This window comes from Haliotis cracherodii, unplaced genomic scaffold (genome assembly GCF_022045235.1).
Source record: "Haliotis cracherodii isolate W230 unplaced genomic scaffold, xgHalCrac1.p SCAF_6, whole genome shotgun sequence".
Lineage (NCBI taxonomy): Eukaryota > Metazoa > Mollusca > Gastropoda > Lepetellida > Haliotidae > Haliotis > Haliotis cracherodii.
The window spans coordinates 22,736,762-22,755,788 of NW_027266319.1; the positions used below are offsets into that span (position 1 = coordinate 22,736,762).

The window sequence follows — 19,027 nt, forward strand, 5'->3', positions numbered from 1 at the left end:
GGTGTTTTTTGTTTATCTAGGTATCAAAGTATACAAAATATTTCAATAAAAATAATATAGAAATAAAGGAGTTTTCTGAGATTTCAAACAAAAGCACATACTGAACAAATATAATTTATTAAATCTGATATTAATATATCATTTCAACATTTCCACTTCTCAATTTTTTCAGTTCAATGTGCAGAAAAACAAAAAACTACTGATAGAAGGAATACTTTCACATGGTCTTCAATTATAACAGTGCCCAGTCTCACATCACATATTCAAAGAAACACTTTCAACAGCATACTGTGCTGTACATGTCATTCTTACAACATAGGCCATAGTGGCCTACTAGTTACAGCGTTTGCTTGTCACGCTTAATGCCCAGGTTTGATTCAACATGTGCAATGTGTGAAGCCCATTCTTGGTGTCCCCCACCCTGATAGGGTTAAACCCCAACTCTCTCACTCACTCACTCACTCACTCGTCATTTTATCATCCTTCACTTTTCATCCATTTTCTCAAAAAGGAGAACCCAACTAGAAAATCAGTTACACAAAAAATAAATACAACTGCATCTTAAAGTATACAAATTTGCACGTGGAATGAGGTGTCCTCCATCTTTATGTCATTATTTCAGAGCATAACACATTCAATAGATAATACAGATCTACACAAGTATCAGATAATGCTAATAAACACACAATCCATCAGGAATAGCTCTAACATTTGATAATTAGGAGATAAACTTGTTGTATTTCTAAATTTGTTAAGGAACACCCACAATTGAAAGGCTGTGTGTTGCAAGACCAACCATCCATGACAGATTAACTATAGTCATATAAAAAAATTGGGTGTTCTTTAACTTCTTTTGAGTAGTATATATATAACATACACATGCTCAGCAGTATCAACAGATGAGGCCTAGTTTCTCTTTGGTATTATCTCTGAGGATTACCCTATTGGAACATTTCACGAGTCTGTTCAACCCTGCTACAGCCAGATGTGTGAGGCAGTGGTTGAAATATGCCCCTGCCTGTATGCCCAAGGCAGGTAGATCTCATGTCGAGCCCATAGTTTGTATGGGTCATTATGGCCTGCAGACAAAATTATATGTTGATATATTTGTCACAATGAGCTGCATTTTTTTAAAATGAGGGCCTGAACAGTTTAGTTGGAGCCTGCAGCTTCCTAAGTCTGCGGGTCCTGATGGCAGACTGGTACTTTGTTTTATTTCACACACTGGTGTAGGGATATCTTTGTACAAAGTCCTCGTTCTGAGACAGTCAGTTCTTCTGGTCATGCTAAACAGACTAACGTTATCAGCAGGTGAAAGATACAACTTCATCTTTGATTATCAGCAGCGGTGGAGCCAGTATTTCATAAAAAGATGGTTGCACACTTCCCAAGTTGCCACGGGAACATGGTATGGTAGGTTTGACATGATGTGCCAGGTGTCTTGGACCACATTATATAGATGGGGCAGTGTCATGAATATCTCACTTTAGTGACATCTCTCTCACTTCTCAATGTCTCTCTTGGACACTATATGGATTTAGTATGCCACAAAAGTTGAACTCACACTCACTCACTGACTCAATGACTCTACTAGCTAGCATTTCCAAATAAATGTTTCTTTCATGTCTCAAGCACTCTCACTCAGATATGTTTCAATGCATCAGGCATGCACACACACACACACACACACACACACACACACACAATATGTCTCCCTCCCACCTGAATGCTCTACACACCTCAATCTCTCCCTCTCATGCTGTTAGAGTCCTCTCCCTCTAACTAATGCTAATAGTAGTGGCAGTATGGGGACAGTTCCCCTCCATCAGGCTGATGTTCAGTCGTCCAGCTTGAACCACACCTCATTATGGCGTCCGAACAGTTTGAATGGGCTATCGTAACCAGCTGTGAAGTAATATTCTTTCACAAACTTGTTCTTCAAATCAGTCTTCTCCACGTCTTCAGCCAGTTCTCTCCCTTTGCTTATCCAGTCACTCTCTTTAGCAAAACCACTGAAAGATCTGAAAATAATGACACCATATGTAATGATCTATATCACAAACTCATGGGCACATATTCAATAAAACACACCCCAGGGCACCTATTCAATAAAACACACCCAAGGACACATATTCAATAAAACACACCCCAGGACACATATTCAATAAAACACACCCAAGGGCACATATTCAATAAACCTACCCAAGGGCACATATTCATTAAAACACACACCAGAGAACATTCAATAAAACACACCCCAGGACACATATTCAATAAAACACACCCAAGGGCACATATTCAATAAACCTACCCAAGGGCACATATTCATTAAAACACACACCAGAAAACATTCAATAAAACACACCCAAGGGCACATATTCAATAAACCCACCCCAGGGCACATATTCATTAAAACACACACCAGAGCACATTCAATAAAACACACCCAAGGGCACATATTCAATAAACACACACCAGGGCACATATTCATTAAAACACACACCAGAGCACATTCAATAAAACACACCAAAGGGCACACATTCAATAAACCCACCCCAGGGCACATATTCATTAAAACACACCCCAGAGCACATATTCAATAACACACACCCTAGGGCACATATTCAATAAAACACACACCGGAGCACATATTCATTAAAACGCACACCAGAGCACATATTCAATAAAACACACACCAGAGAACATATTCAATAAAACACACACCAGTGCACATATTCAATAAAACACACCCTAGGGCACATATTCAATGAAACCCACCCCTGGGCACATATTCAATAAAATACACCCCGGGCACATATTCAATAAACATACCCCAAAGAACATATTCAATAAAACACACCCAAGGGCACATATTCAATAAAACACACACCAGAGCACATATTCAATAAAACACACCCATGGGCACATATTCAATAAAACACACCCATGGGCACATATTCAATAAAACACACACAAGAGCACATATTCATTAAAACACACACCAGAGCAAATATTCATTGAGACCCACCCCCGGGCACATATTCAATAAACATACCCCAGAGAACATATTCAATAAAACACACCCAAGGGCACATATTCAATAAAACATACCCCAGAGAACATATTCAATAAAACACACCCATGGGCACATATTCAATAAAACACACACCAGAGCACATATTCAATAAAACACACCCAGAGAACATATTCCATAAAACACACCCAAGGGCACATATTCAATAAAACATACCCCAGAGAACATATTCAATAAAACACACCCATGGGCACATATTCAATAAAACACACACCAGAGCACATATTCAATAAAACACACCCAGAGAACATATTCCATAAAACACACCCAAGGGCACATATTCAATAAAACATACCCCAGAGAACATATTCAATAAAACACACCCATGGGCACATATTCAATAAAACACACATCAGAGCACATATTCAATAAAACACACCCATGGGCACATATTCAATAAATCACACCCATGGGCACATAGTCAATAAAACACACACCAGAGCACATATTCATTAAAACACACACCAGAGCACATAGTCATTAAAACACACACCCGAGCACATTCAATAAAACACACCCAAGAGCACATATTCAATAAAACACACCCCAGGGCACATATTCAATAAAACATACCCGGGGCACACATTCAATAAACCCACCCCAGGGCACATATTCATTAAAACACACCCCAGAGCACATATTCAATAAAACACACCCCGGGGCACATATTCAATAAAACACACCCTAGGGCACATATTCAATAAAACACACACCAGAGCACATATTCATTAAAACGCACACCAGAGCACATATTCAATAAAACACACACCAGAGAACATATTCAATAAAACACACACCAGAGCACATATTCAATAAAACACACCCTAGGCCACATATTCAATGAAACCCACCCCTGGGCACATATTCAATAAAACACACCCCGGGTACATATTCAATAAACATACCCCAGAGAACATATTCGATAAAACACACCCAAGGGCACATATTCAATAAAACATACCCCAGAGAACATATTCAATAAAACACACCCATGGGCACATATTCAATAAAACACACACCAGAGCACATATTCAATAAAACACACCCATGGGCACATATTCAATAAAACACATCCATGGGCACATATTCAATAAAACACACACAAGAGCACATATTCATTAAAACACACACCAGAGCAAATATTCATTGAGACCCACCCCCGGGCACATATTCAATAAACATACCCCAGAGAACATATTCAATAAAACACACCCAAGGGCACATATTCAATAAAACATACCCCAGAGAACATATTCAATAAAACACACCCATGGGCACATATTCAATAAAACACACACCAGAGCACATATTCAATAAAACACACCCATGGGCACATATTCAATAAAACACACCCATGGGCACATATTCAATAAAACACACCCATGGGCACATATTCAATAAAACACACACCAGAGCACATATTCATTAAAACACACACCAGAGCACATAGTCATTAAAACATACCCCAGAGAACATATTCAATAAAACACACACCAGAGCACATATTCAATAAAACACACCCATGGGCACATATTCAATAAAACACACACCAGAGCACATATTCAATGAGACCCACCCCCGGGCACATATTCAATAAAACAATCACCCCATTCTACATGTTCTATTCTAATCTGAAATTAAGAGCTTTCTTAGTCATCAAAGGTTCCTTAATTGAACTATTTTATTCAACCTTATACAGAGCTTTATTTTGGGAACTATAAGTTAGCTATTAGAGAAAACAAGGCTGTAGTCCAACAAGCAAATCCTGTATCACTATGTTTAAACAATTATACTGATGTCATGCTATTGTTCTCGCTGTTGATTCTGAGCCAGGAATTCACTGAACATGCATTTTATCTCAAATAAAGATCACTATGCAAAATTATAGATATTATATATCAACCATAACATGGTCTGAGTAATTCTTTGAGACTTGAGACTTGATTCTACTTAAGGACTCAACAGACTCTCACGATTTCTCCGTCAAGGAATACACTTATTGTATAGCGTATTCCTCCCACGAATAATGTGACAGTGAAAACTATTTCAACAACACAAAAGATTTACTAATGAAAGAAATCTGAATCCAAGATCCAACAAATACCACCTTGAAAACATAACATTATTAATCCTGCCTCAACTGTGTTTGAAAGAGGTTTAAACATTTGGTTATTTATTTATTTCTTTTCATTATTTCGTCTTCAATTTTAGGATTGATTGGATTCAGTTTACAACCAACACATCACAAACATTGGATGAGGCTGAAACAAAAGAAAATGTATCTTGGGCATCACTTTAAATCCGGTGCATCAGTTTGTTTTATTGCAAATGAAAAAATATTTCAAATTTCCCACGTCATATGAAGCAGACATCATCCGTGCTTGAGAACTGTGCCCAGTGTAATGTGTGTTCGTTGGTATTCTTGGTTGGGAAACAATATTTTTAATGTTTTCCTCTCTAATCTCTTTCCAGGGCGGTCAGGAAGCCTAGTGGTTAAAGCGTTCGCTCGTCCTGCCGAAGACCCGGGTTCGATTCCAAACAATGTGTGAAACCCATTTCTGGAGTCCACGGCCATTATATTTCTGGAATATTGCCAAAAGCGGCATAAAATCATACTCACTCACTCACTCATTTCTTTCTTTTTCACTATTTATTTTTTTAAAGTCCTATCTCTCTCTTCACTTTTTAGCAAAATGAGCCAGACAAACTTTCATTTTCTCAGGTAGCCTTTTAGACAAGGTTAAAACAAAATGGATTTGGCTACTTCATTGCTGGCTTGGAATCGTGCAGGTAGCTCAAGTTCCCACGGTCCCTAGTATGGTGGCCTAACTTTGATTGCTGGTGATTTCTAGCTTGTTTTTTATAATGTATTGTTATGTATCAGCACATCTTTTCATATTTCCATACTAGTTTTAAAAAAAATATATCTGTGATAATCTAGTTGTTTTACTGTCCTTTGTCGACAGGTTTTATAGTCTAGATGTTGTATTATTACTGTATAACTTGATTTAGTCACGATATGGCTGAAATATTTCCAATGTGACTATATATCTTCACTCACTTATTGTTGGCCAGTAGATGAATAGTGTTTTATGCCGCTTTTTAGCAATTTTCCAGCAATGCTACGGTGCGGGAGACCAGAAATGGCCTCACACATTGTACCCAATGTCAGCATGACAAGCGAACACTTTAACCACTTGACTGCCCACTGACCCTGTACAGAACAGAGGGGACACAACTGTGAAACACACTTACTTGACCGCCAGGTTAATCTCCGGCCAGTCGCTGATGAAGACATCTGGGTTTGTGGGTTTTGGGGGGTCAGCCTGGTGTTCAAGGGGGATGTAGAAGGAGACGGTGAAGGTGCTCTCACAGTTAGGACCCGCCCCCGGCACAACCTGGGTGGCCACTGGCGCCGTCATCTCCACCTTCTGTTCTGGAAATAAAACAGACAAATGTCATTAAATATGAAACTATGTGACTTGAACTAATAGTCTTGTTTAGACAGGATGGAATTGCGCTGATTTTACAAATCACCATGTTTGCGTTATGTGACACATTTGTTTGTATGTGTAGACTAGTCATGTGCAAAATAATTTAAACAGTTTTGCTAAAATTGGCAAAATGTCAACAAATAAATTACAAGCCTGCTTAAATATGTTTCACAATCACAATTCTGTTGACTGAAAATATAGGATGTATGTAGAGGGAGGTATGTGATGGGAATGTATGTTGTGGAAGGATACACATATGCATATTGTGTATGTGATTATGATTGTAATCGTATGCATGTTTGTGAGTATGCCTGTGTGCATGTCTATGTGTTTGTGTATGGGTACATGCATGCGTGACTGATTGTGTACAAAATATGGCGTACTGGTACGTAGTTCTTTTGATTGTGTGTGTGTGTGTGTGTGTGTGTCTGTGTCTGTGTCTGTGTCTGTGTCTGTGAGTGAGTGAGTGAGTGAGTGAGTGAGTGAGTGAGTGAGTGAGTGAGTGAGTGAGTGAGTGAGTGAGTGAGTGAGTGTGGTTTTACGCTGCTTTTAGCAATATTCCAGCAATATCACGGCAGGAGACACCAGAAATGGGCTTCACACAATGTACCCAGGTCAGGAATCCAACCCAGGTCTTCAGCATGACAAATGAACGCTTTAACCACTAGGCTATCCAACCACCCCATACTCGAGCTGATAACAAGCATCCATATAAAATGTACTGACCATCTATATCAGCACAGCAGGGGATGTAATACGTGTCTGATTATTACACCTCTGTGATGTGACCGTCCCAATGTTGGCTCTATCGCACATGAAAAATGCCTCCTATCATTGATAGGTATATGATCTTGGTTTCTTTTCATTCTTTTTGATGAAGGAAAGTACTGTGACCTTACCATAGAGATATGTATCAATTCACAGTCCTGTATATCAATACAGCCCTGACACTTTGAATAACCATATTCATCATAACTTCTTTCAGTGGCATTTAGAAATTGGAGTGATGAAGTAAGACGAGTTCTATGGATGAACAACTTCTTTATTACAATTAGTGCGACGTTTCTAGAAGCCATCTACATCAAAAGGATCCAGCCAGCAATGAACAGAGACCAAGGCTATTACATCCCGCCTGCTTACCATCACCTAATTGCTAAATCCCTTTGTCCATCCAATTAATACAATGGCTTCCATCATCTCCATCTGTCTGCTTGTTTACTCTGTGTTCATTAGTCATCCACTGGCTTCCAATTAGCTTAATCACCTCTCTCTCTGTGTCCATCAACTAGTCACTGTAACAACTTAGATGTCAATAAGTGTATATATACCTATGTTGTTTAGCCCTATTCATCTATTGCTTGATAAAGGTGTTAGGATCTACACCGAAACGTTGCACTAATTGTAATAAAGAAGTTGTTCATCCATAGAACTCGTCTTACTTCATATCCATCATGTTCACTTACTTGGTTCATTCTCTCCGCTGATGTACTTGAAGAGTCTCCAGAAACCTGCACTTACGCCATCTTTGTATGCCATAGCCATGACCTTGGTGCTCACCCACTTGCAGGCCTCGTAGCGACGCTCCTCGAACCCCTAAACACCACACACAAGAGTAAATTTATTTCACTTATTTTAAACGCTGAGAATGATTTATTTTTAAATCAAGCATTGTTTGATAGGCATTTCTCAGAAATAGACGGATGACAAAGTAGACACAATTTATGGATGAAAAATTGTTATCCATAAATTGTATATACATGTACTTTGTCAAGATAAAGTACTTCGGTTTTGAAACATTTACTGCAATCAACACGAATGACACTGATCCACCTTTACAAATATGGAAACGTCATAGAACAAACCAGATGGCGTCACTATTGAACATGACGTTGTCTATCCCTATCCTATGACGTCACCTAACAACAGGCGTGATAATGGCCCGTTGTCAAGCAATACAAGGGCATTATTAAGTTACAGTGACCTGCTGATTTCTGATAACATGCGGGCGGTTTAATGATAATTCTATTCATTTTAGCTATAATGCCAAATAACTCCCACAATGTACATCTAGATGCGGGCCATTACAATATGTGGGTCACAATAACTTGTATGCAGATATATTGCAAGATGAATATATCATGACACCAGCAACTGCATGATGACTCATTATGATTAATAACCAGTCACCATAAACAATTGACATCACAGAGAGACTGTCTGAATCATCACAGAAAACTCGGAGTAAGCAATTCGTTTATTTTTTATTTGTTCTTGACATCCAGATGTAGTCCAAATAAAGCTTCTGTGATAAGTAATAACAAAACTAACTATTTCTGTAATTTCATAGATAAATGACAATTCCAGAAAGCATGAGTGATTATGGTTTTATGCCGCTTTTAGCAATATTCCAGCGATATTACTGCGTTGGATACCAGAATTGGGCTTCACACATTGTACCCATGTTGGGAATCGAACCCGGGTCTTCGGCGTGCTGAGCGAACACTTTAACCACTTGGCTCCCGACTGCCTCTTAGAAAGCATGATAACTGCATGCAATGTTGCTTGGTGGTGTATATAAATATTATATATCATGTGGTGCATATATCATACATCACATAGGTCTCACCTCATGTTTGGCTGCCTCGTTAACACTGTACTTTGGAGTTTCTAACCCTTTTGATGTGAAGGCCGACTTAACTGCTGTGAATATACCACTCATGTTTCTGAAATTAATTGACAAATCTACAACATTTTGCAATGAATGTATAATCACAGGATAATAAATGCAAAACAGCTACTTCCAGAGCCATGGCCGCTACTAGATAGTGCTTCTGCCACTGATACGATGATCTGCCTGGAGAGTGGAGAGTGATTTGAAGCACAGATGTGTCATACCAGCAGAGACCATATTATATTATATGGTCTCTGATACCAGCACATTAACTATGTGATTTTCAAAAGTGTGGTGGGTTGTCAAACTCCACCTTGATCTGCCCTTGCAGGAGATTGATCAAATAGACATGGGATCATACAACAATGTCAACCGGCTGACTAAAATCACAATCCATCAATAGTTAAAATGATAAATTAATTGTCGTTAAAATGATAACAAAAAAAATTAAATATCAATCACAGGAATCCATTCTGAAACATAGCCTTTTTTTCTCTTCTGAGAGAATTGAATTGATATAATATTAATATAAAGTGACAAATTATACATATATTATATAATACAATAATAATATATAATATAAAATGTATAAATTCTGTGTTTTCATGTCAACTACACTTACCTGAAGTCAGTTAGATCTAGTAATAATGCAGTCACACTAAAATAATACAAACAGTTATCAACTATTTGCCTATGATGTTCCCAGCTCGAAGGCTAATCAGATCTGTGTGCCAGAGACCCAGCTCGACACATTTATATGGCTTGTAAAACTGACCTACATGGGTCACGTGACACGAATGTAAACAGTGATGAAATGTGCGTTATACAATTTTAACGTTGACGTGTATGCATCCGATTTGATTTCACTCCAATGAACAAGATTCCAGTAGTTTCCGTCACTTGTTAAACAGTTTGGCAGCGCAAAGACTTCTCGGTATGTAATAAACACGCATACAACAGATGTTTATACATGAAGTTTACCATATCCCAACATTCCGATACACGACTAGTCACGCATATACATATATTTGTTCGCCTGTATGAATCTCCGCTGATGAATATTTCCAATATATCATATTTCACTGATGAATAACCACCAATATACCATAAGCAGAGGACATATCGTCTCTGTCATAAGTTAAAACGACGATTAATGATTAAACGAATACATATTCTCATTCTGACAACAGCTGCCCGTCTGTCTACGGTCTATGAATATAACAACTTGAACAAATGTTGCACATTTAATCATTTTACTCATACCCACGAAATACGATATGCCTAGTGCTAACGGAATATATATTTCTTGAACAAAATACTACTTACAGCTGATTCTTGCTGTATAGAACAGTTTCAGTTCTGTAATAGTACCACAACAAACAAGTCAGTCGCGTGTCAGTGCACGTGCACTAAGGTTGTTATGTAAACTGCAATTCGTTATTATCACCTCGGGCAGCTCAGTGGTCAATACCAAAATAAACACAAGAGACCCTTGTAAACTACGACACTTGGTATACGTGCAGTATTCGAGTGTCACCCACCTGAACGTGGTGAAAAAAGCATATATTCTTCAGCCGTCTTCCTGTGCAGCGAGGCATGGCACACCGAAACGTGAGGCCAAACGTGCCACTATGAGGCCCTATATGGGTTGCGTGAAGCTTCAGGAGCGTTACATCTCAATAAAATCAGAAATCAATAAAAAAAAAAATATGATTTTCTTGAAATTGATGTGTATCGGATTTCGAACAGAACACATTTTGTATACAAAGGCTGCAACCATATACCGAAATCACAATATGCTTTGTTTACATATTGGTCATACATTATTTTGAAGTCACGCTGTATAAATCTAATATCTCCGTGGAGGGTGATATTTTTTAGCGACACCTGCAAAAACAGATTATCTTGCAACAGTGTATTTTTTTGCGGCAAACAATTTTATTTTTGAACAGACTCAAACATCATTGCAACAAGCATATTCTGGGACAATTTATCTTTTTCGATAAATTCCCAGCTGGGAAAGTTCGGCATGTTAAGTGTGCCAGTATGTTAACCGATGGATAAACACATAAGGGACTCACAGCGCTCTTCTCTCTGATTTCAAGGTAAAACATTTAAACTTTATTCTTATTTCTCTGTAAGTATTTTCTAATATCGGTAGAGTAAAGGTTGTCGAACCGTACATTCTCTACGAAGATGTTATAATTACCAGTGGCGGATCCAGAGTGTGTGTGGGGTGGGTGGTTGGGGGTGGGGTGTGGGGTGTCTAGGGGTGCTGATGACAATCTGTATGCACATTGCCTACAACATGTTGACTTGAGTGAGTGAGTGAGTTAAAAGTTATAGTCACATCGGCAGTACTTGAGCCATATCGTGACTAAGGCTAAGACTAAATATTAATAATACAGTTTTTTTTATATTAATAATACAGTTTAGACTATATACAACAATAAGATAGACACAATTTTTTTTATGGATAACAACTTCTTTAATACTGTAAAAGGCGACGTTTCGGTATAGATCCTTATACCGTTGTCAAGCAAGACTGAATGAGGGACATAGTGTAGAATATATATAGCAAGTGGATGATAACAATAGAGGATTAACAGTAACAACAAGGGCATAAAGGAGTGGGATAACATAGGTAGGTGTGACAATAAAGGGATTATGCTATCATTGCTTTATTGTCACACCTACCTATGTTATCCCACTCCTTTATGCCCTTGTTGTTACTGTTAATCCTCTATTGTTATCATCCACTTGCTATATATATTCTACACTATGTCCCTCATTCAGTCTTGCTTGACAACGGTATAAGGATCTATACCGAAACGTCGCCTCTTACAGTATTAAAGAAGTTGTTATCCATAAAAAATTGTGTCTATCTTGTCATCCGTCAACTTCTAAGTAATGCCTATCAAACAATTTATATACAACAATAGTTCAAAACTAGACTTATGACAGAAAAAAACATGTTGACATGGTTGTTGAAAAAAGATAATAATGATGGTTCACATAACGTGTTTGTGATTTTGGGGGTGGACTTTTGGGTGGACTAAATTTTTTATGTTTCAGGTTCGATAGATCTTTTAGTAGGGAGTCTTTCTGCAACTCCCTGTTCGTGTTAGTCGAAATCACGTACGATATCAGTTACCTAACTTATGAAAGCGTCACATGACATGCAGTTTCATAACAGAATGTATTTGTTCACGTGATCGGTCTCCCCGGAAGGGTTTATTACGGTAGAAGGGGTGACAAGGTGATCAATACTTTATAAATTAGAATGTAGAGTAAGATGAATAGTGCATGTTATATTTCGTTAATCATTTTGTGAAGAAGTAATGAATACATCATCACTCAGTAAGAGGTGTGATCAAATAATCATCCAAACATTGAAGTTCTAGGAGGTGTGTCACCCGTCCTGTGAAACGTGAACTCGCCCCGTACGCACATATAAACATACCCCGGAGTCAGTGAGCCGTAGGTGGTCGATCATCGAAGGAAGGACAGAAACAACGCTGATATTGTAAGTTTATGATTTTATGGATTGTTTATACCCTTATGTACAGGCATGTAAACATTTCACTTGCGAACAGAATGGCAAATTTGTCGAAACCGACAAAGCAGTGTTGCACAGGTAAATCTATCGACAATTTAAGGTGGGGCCCATTGAGGGATGCTGCGTGACGTTACTTGTATATCACGGCGCCCCAGAAAACGTGATTAGTGAAAATTTCAGTCATTTCAAAGATTAACTGAAACATTTAAACAAATTTACTGTTGACAGTTCATTCTGTTTAAAGATACGCTCGACAATTTGCAGGTTTGTGTAACATGGAAAGATACAAATATCCCTATGAAAAGTGTAGTTTTGTATCAATGTACTCTGGTACTCTCAGTGCAAGTTAGGGGGCACGGGTGGCCCAGTCGTCTAAGGCGCCACAATTGCTGTGCAGAGGTACGTCCCTTGGGCACGCAAGAAACCTATGATTGTGGGTTCAAATCCCAGTTCGCCCCGATTATGTTTCTAGGTTTGTCAGCACCATACCCGTGCTCATGGGTTTCACCAAAGTGGTAAACGTCTGAGACCTGCATCACTTGGGGCTTTCCTCCCACATTAAGCTGACACGCCGTGATATAACTGGAATAATGTTAAAAGCAGCATTAAACCCAACTCACTCACTCACTCAGTGCAGGTTTGTTCTGCATGTTGTTTGTGCATCCATTCTCAATGTTTTGCACCCGTTAAAAGCCTGTTTATTTATTACTTCAACAATTTGTTTCAGATTTCCTAGGCAAATGGAGCTACTGGCAGTACTGAGTGTGTGTCTCTTGGCAACCCTGTCTCAGAGTGCATCGCCATATCTCAAATTTGTCCCCAAGTACGTCAAGGCCAAGTGAGTTGTTTGTTTGTTCTTTAATGTCGCTCTCAGCAAAGTTCCAGCTATATGACTGCGGTCTGTAAATAATCGAGTCTGGGCCAGACAATCCAGTGATTGACCTGATGAGCATCGATCTACACAATGGGATAAGATGACATGCATCAACCAAGTCAGCGAGCCTGACCACCCAATCCCATCAGTCGCCTCTTACAACAAGCATAGTTGCCTCTTGCTGAAGACCTGTACTAACTTTACTGAAAACATTAAACGTTCATTGTGGTGAATTCAAGTGAACTTATTGCTATATTTGCCATTATTGTTAATGAATTAGACTAACACTTAGTCTGTGCAAACATTTCTTTAAAATATTTGTTTTCTTTTTATGGAACCATTTCTTCCCTGCTGTTTTCATTTAAATAATCATAAAAAAATATAAAGCCCATTCTCAGCATAGGACTATAATGAATCTGTAATCCATTGTTTATGAATGTGCTTTCATTTATCTAATGACTGTATCTAGAAATTTATGGCTAATTTCAATGTTGTTTGTGTTTATATTTGACGGCTAGTTTTCAGGTGTAGGGGAAAGAAGTAGTCAACATCATTATCTTCTTGTCCAGTCCTGTTCAATTTAGTGTTATGTTTCAGGGATTGGTCTGAATGGCCACCTAAGTTCTGCAATGGCCTTGCCTGTCCAAAATTTGAAGTTCTTGAAAGTGTTAAAAATGTGAGTACCCTCCTCTGGAATCTTCGAATTCATGTCAAATGTTTATTTTGAAAAGTCAGCAGAACATCTTTTAAAGAAATGGCAGGACAATTAAGTTATAGCTGCATTATTTTCTTTTATACTTCTTCTTGCCCAGGAATACGAGACTCGAGAATACTCTCAATCCCAGTGGGTGAGCACCAACTCGGCTGGTGTAGACTATGCTGAAGCATCCAGGACCAACTTCATGAGACTCTTTAACTACATCTCTGGCAAGAACGCTGCTGGTGAGTGACGACCTCGTATCCTAGGTGATGTAACAATCACATGGTAGACATGGTAACAATCACACAGTAGAAATGGTAACAAACTCGCTGTAGACACAGGTGAGGTAACAATCTCACGGTTGATACAGGTGATGTTACAATCACACAGTAGACACAGGTGACGTCACAATCACACAGGAGACACAGGTGACGTCACAATCACACAGTAGACACAGGTGACGTCACAATCACACAGTAGACACAGGTGACGTCACAATCACACTGTTGACGTCACAATCACACAGTAGACACAGGTGACGTCACAATCACACAGTAGACACAGGTGACGTCACAATCACACAGTAGACACAGGTGACGTCACAATCACACAGGAGACACAGGTGACGTCACAATCACACAGTAGACACAGGTGACGTCACAATCACACAAAGGACACAGGTGACGTCACAATCACACAGTAGACACAGGTGACGTCACAATCACACAGTAGACACAGGTGACGTCACAATCACACAGGAGACACAGGTGACGTCACAATCACACAGGAGACACAGGTGACGTCACAATCACACAGTAGACACAGGTGACGTCACAATCACACAGTAGACACAGGTGACGTCACAATCACACAGGAGACACAGGTGACGTCACAATCACACAGTAGACACAGGTGACGTCACAATCACACTGTAGACACAGGTGACGTCACAATCACACAGGAGACACAGGTGATGTCACAATCACACAGGTGACGTCACAATCACACAGGAGACACAGGTGACGTCACAATCACACAGGAGACACAGGTGATGTCACAATCACACAGGTGACGTCACAATCACACAGACACAGGTGACGTTACAATCACACAGTAGACACAGGTGACGTCACAGTCACACAGGTGATGTCACAATCACACAGTAGACACAGGCGACGTCACAATCACACAGTAGACACAGGTGACGTCACAATCACACAGTAGATACAGTAGACGTCACAATCACACAGTGACACAGGTGCCATGTTATTATTTACAGACCACCATCATATAGCTGGAATATGGCCGAGTGTTGCATCCAACAACAAGCAAACTCCAAATGAGCATTGTGGGACCTAAAAACCCATCACATATGTATATGTGTGTGATATACATTTTCTTGATTCCTCTTCTCCAGGTAAGAAGATTGCCATGACTGCCCCGGTCATCACAAAGATCATCCCGGGGGCAGGGCCAGCCTGTGAGTCCAACTTCACCATGTCCTTCTTTGTGGCAGTGGAGAACCCACCCATGCCCACTGACTCTAAAGTCTTTCTGCAGAAGCTGCCTTCCCTCAGAGCTTATGTGAGGTAAGTTACTAAGTTTCAATATGGCTGACCTTCCTGCAATTCACTGTGCAGAGTTGCATCTTTTCAATCTCATTAAAATCGGATCTTAGTTGTTGCTGCTGCTAAACAAAGATCTGAGGACATCCTATTACGGGTCACGTCAGACCGACCTTTCGCGAACTCTGACCGACCAATGGAATTACTGACAAGAAGTCGACATTAGCCATTCAGAAAGCAGCTTTCTCGTGCTTTACAGCACTAATTTCAAATTGGCACAATACTTCGTTCTGACGTGACCCCTAATGGGATGTACTCAGATTTTTGTTAAGCGGTAGCGAGAACTAAGATCTAATTTTAATGAGATTGTGCATCTTTTTGGGCACGCCAGAAACCTTTGAACGTGGGTTTGAATCCCGTGGGTTTGCTGCAGTTGTTTCCAGATTTGTCGGTGCCATACCCATGTTCATTGGTTCCACCAAAGTAGTAAACATCCTGCATCACTTCAGGCTTTCCTGCCACATCAAGCTGGCGTGGTTTTTAGTCGTCTAAGACGCCGCGATTCACTGTACAGAGTTGTGTCCCCTTGGGCACGCCAGAAACACATGATTGTGGGTTCGAATCCCCATTCGCCCTGATTATGTTTCTAGGTTTGTCGGCACCATACCTGTGCTTGTGGGTTTCACCGAAGAGGTAAACGTCTGAGACCTGCATCACTTGGGGCTTGCATCACATTAAGCTGACACGCTGTGATATAACTGGAATACTGTTAAAAGCGGCATTAAACCCAACTCACTCACTCACTCACTTCCTTTGATCCTAAGTGAAAACATGTCTGAAATAAAGGTTTCCAGCTTCTAAAATTAATTCACCTGTACATACCTCTCATCACCATGGTCACCTCCCAACGTTTGGTTCACCCACAATTACATGCTGGTTGACCTACTTGTGCTGATCACATGGTTATCCCAGCCAACATATTCTCTTTCTAGAGTGTTATAGACTAACGAATTGTGATAAGTATATAGATATACAAATTACTCACTTACACACTGAAGGCTGGGGAACGGTGTTCTTTCTATGAGCCTAAACCACCAGTGGGAATCCGGGGAAAGAATACAGGTCTCCAGCAACCTATGCTTGTTGTAAGAGGTGACTAAGTGGATTGGGTGTCAGGATTGCTTACTTTGTTGGCTGCATGTCACTGTGCCCCAATTACTAGGATCAATGCCATGTCAATCACTGGAGTATCTGAACTCGACCACTAGCTATTGTTATGAGTGCAGCATTTAACAACAAACCAAAGCAAAAATCACTCACTCACCCTGAAACATTGTGTGCCTAACCATACAAATGAAACACTGAGAATTCCAGATAAGAATAGGTCTGACAGCATGGGATATTCATCATGCTGTCAGCCATTGGTTTGCCAGGGTAAGACTCAACCATTTTTGTACAGGCGTCGGTGATATCCAGAATAGATCCATGTAGCTGCTTCATATAACGTTACTGGTTTGTTTATAATATTCCAGCTACATGAAGGTGGTCTGTAAACTATCAAGTCTGGACCAGACAGTCCAGTGATTGATATCACGAGCATCGATCCATACAATTTGGATACAATGCCATGTCAGCGAGTCTGACCACCCAATCCAGTTAGTCGCATCTTAAAACAAGCATGGGTTGAAGACCGATTCTAACCCACATCTTCATGGGCCTACAAGCACTGGTAGCTGCACTTAGTTTCATGTCAGTGTAGACTAACATCTAGTCTCTGAAATGAACACATCTTACATACAAAAACAGTTGTTCAGTTATCTTAATAAAAATATAATAAAAAGGAGCCCAGTGACTCCTGATACTGCAGTGATCTAGACTTATAGACATTATAGACTTGCATGGACTGTATTTGATATATATTTGTATCAGGGTCTGTAAGACAGACTAATGTCAGTGCTACGATTGTCTTTGGTCTGTGTTAAGGTATGGGAGTTGTGATTGTCTTGGCTCTAAGATCGCTTTGCGGAAGGGACACTGAGGACGTATCCTACGGCCAACTGGCCAAATATGTGGCACTTTTAGGAGCCATGACTTGCCAATTCAAATGTTGTTGTTTTTCCAGGTCTTTTGGGGGCTACCACATGGAGAGCTTCACCCCATGGTTGAAAGAGGCACAGAAACTCAGTGGCTTCCTCAAGAATACCACCTACTCCTACATCACCGACTATTACTACATTGGTGGCTATGATAGTCCCTTTAAGTTCTTAGACAGACACAATGAGGTCTGGTTCATTGCTAAATAAGTGTCTTCAAAACTTCAGTTAAAATATCAAATCTTTGGGTATTGAAAACAGAGTAGTTCAGTTTATTTCCTTAGGGCATTCACAGCTTTTCATTGACAAATAAGTGCTTTCAAAACTTCAGTTATAAGTTCACGTCTTTGTCTAATGAAAACAAAGTACTTTGGCTTAATTCTCTCATGGCATTTGCAGCTTTTCATTGACAAATAAGTGCTTTCTAAACTTCAGTTATAAGTTCACGTCTTTGTCTAATGAAAACAAAGTACTTTGGCTTAATTCTCTCAGGGCATTTGCAGCTTTTCATTGACAAATAAGTGTGTCCAAAACTTTTTGTAAAAGTACACGTCTTTGGGTATTGAAAACAAAGTGTTTGGGCTTATTTCCTTCATTGGCATTCACAGCTTTTCTTTTTCACAGATTGAAATCTCAGTTTATTTCAGTGCAAGCTCTTTGATGAATCTCTCAAAATAAATACCATGTTTAGTAAAATGTGATCTCATCAGACCTGTGTCAAGATGAGGAATAGTGATCAGACATTGCAGGAGGGAAGTAGTCCCAAGTAAATTATATGTTAGTGTCAAAGGTGGTGATTTGTATTATGGACATGTATCAATAAATAAGTAAAAGATCACATCAGTGCAGCAGGTTTTGGTCTGTTAGACAAGAGAACAAAATTATTTTACATTTTATCTACTTAAGAGCATCCTTTCAATATGCTTGTATAATCTGTATTGACAGAAAGCAATATTCCGTGTCTGTGATGTCAGTAT

General features: G+C 39.5%; 2 protein-coding genes across 4 annotated transcripts; one reads left to right on the top strand and one right to left on the bottom strand.

Moving 5' to 3' along the window:
* Nucleotides 1–1,463: 1,463 nt before the first annotated feature.
* Nucleotides 1,464–10,882, bottom strand: LOC139444873 (heme-binding protein 2-like). 3 transcript variants are annotated; one of them, XM_071225870.1, is made up of 5 exons: nt 10,801–10,882; nt 9,215–9,311; nt 8,052–8,181; nt 6,350–6,530; nt 1,464–2,021 (listed from the first exon to the last, which is right to left on the bottom strand). In XM_071225870.1, the coding sequence occupies exons 2-5, from the start codon at nt 9,305–9,307 to the stop codon at nt 1,838–1,840; spliced, it is 588 nt and encodes a 195-aa protein (XP_071081971.1). In that variant the 5' UTR covers nt 9,308–9,311; nt 10,801–10,882; the 3' UTR covers nt 1,464–1,837. The 3 variants fall into 3 exon arrangements, with proteins under 3 accessions (XP_071081971.1, XP_071081972.1, XP_071081969.1); XM_071225871.1 differs by lacking the exon at nt 10,801–10,882 and adding an exon at nt 10,586–10,652; XM_071225868.1 differs by lacking the exon at nt 10,801–10,882 and adding an exon at nt 9,882–9,997.
* LOC139444872 (heme-binding protein 2-like) lies at nt 10,078–18,812 on the top strand. The gene is made up of 7 exons (XM_071225867.1): nt 10,078–10,193; nt 12,658–12,785; nt 13,546–13,656; nt 14,290–14,368; nt 14,505–14,634; nt 15,810–15,981; nt 18,080–18,812. The coding sequence occupies exons 3-7, from the start codon at nt 13,559–13,561 to the stop codon at nt 18,258–18,260; spliced, it is 660 nt and encodes a 219-aa protein (XP_071081968.1). The 5' UTR covers nt 10,078–10,193; nt 12,658–12,785; nt 13,546–13,558; the 3' UTR covers nt 18,261–18,812.
* The last annotated feature ends 215 nt before the right edge of the window (nt 18,813–19,027 follow it).

Excerpts from the sequence above, each read along its gene's own strand:
- LOC139444873 (XM_071225870.1), bottom strand. The coding sequence starts at position 9,307 with ATGAGTGGTATATTCACAGCAGTTAAGTCGGCCTTCACATCAAAAGGG. Across the intron at positions 6,531-8,051 it reads CAGCGGAGAGAATGAACCAA|AACAGAAGGTGGAGATGACG; the intron begins GTAAGTGAACAT and ends TTTTATTTCCAG. Across the intron at positions 2,022-6,349 it reads GAGATTAACCTGGCGGTCAA|ATCTTTCAGTGGTTTTGCTA; the intron begins GTAAGTGTGTTT and ends CATTATTTTCAG.
- LOC139444872 (XM_071225867.1), top strand. The coding sequence starts at position 13,559 with ATGGAGCTACTGGCAGTACTGAGTGTGTGTCTCTTGGCAACCCTGTCT. Across the intron at positions 14,369-14,504 it reads TTCTTGAAAGTGTTAAAAAT|GAATACGAGACTCGAGAATA; the intron begins GTGAGTACCCTC and ends CTTCTTGCCCAG. Across the intron at positions 15,982-18,079 it reads TCCCTCAGAGCTTATGTGAG|GTCTTTTGGGGGCTACCACA; the intron begins GTAAGTTACTAA and ends TTGTTTTTCCAG.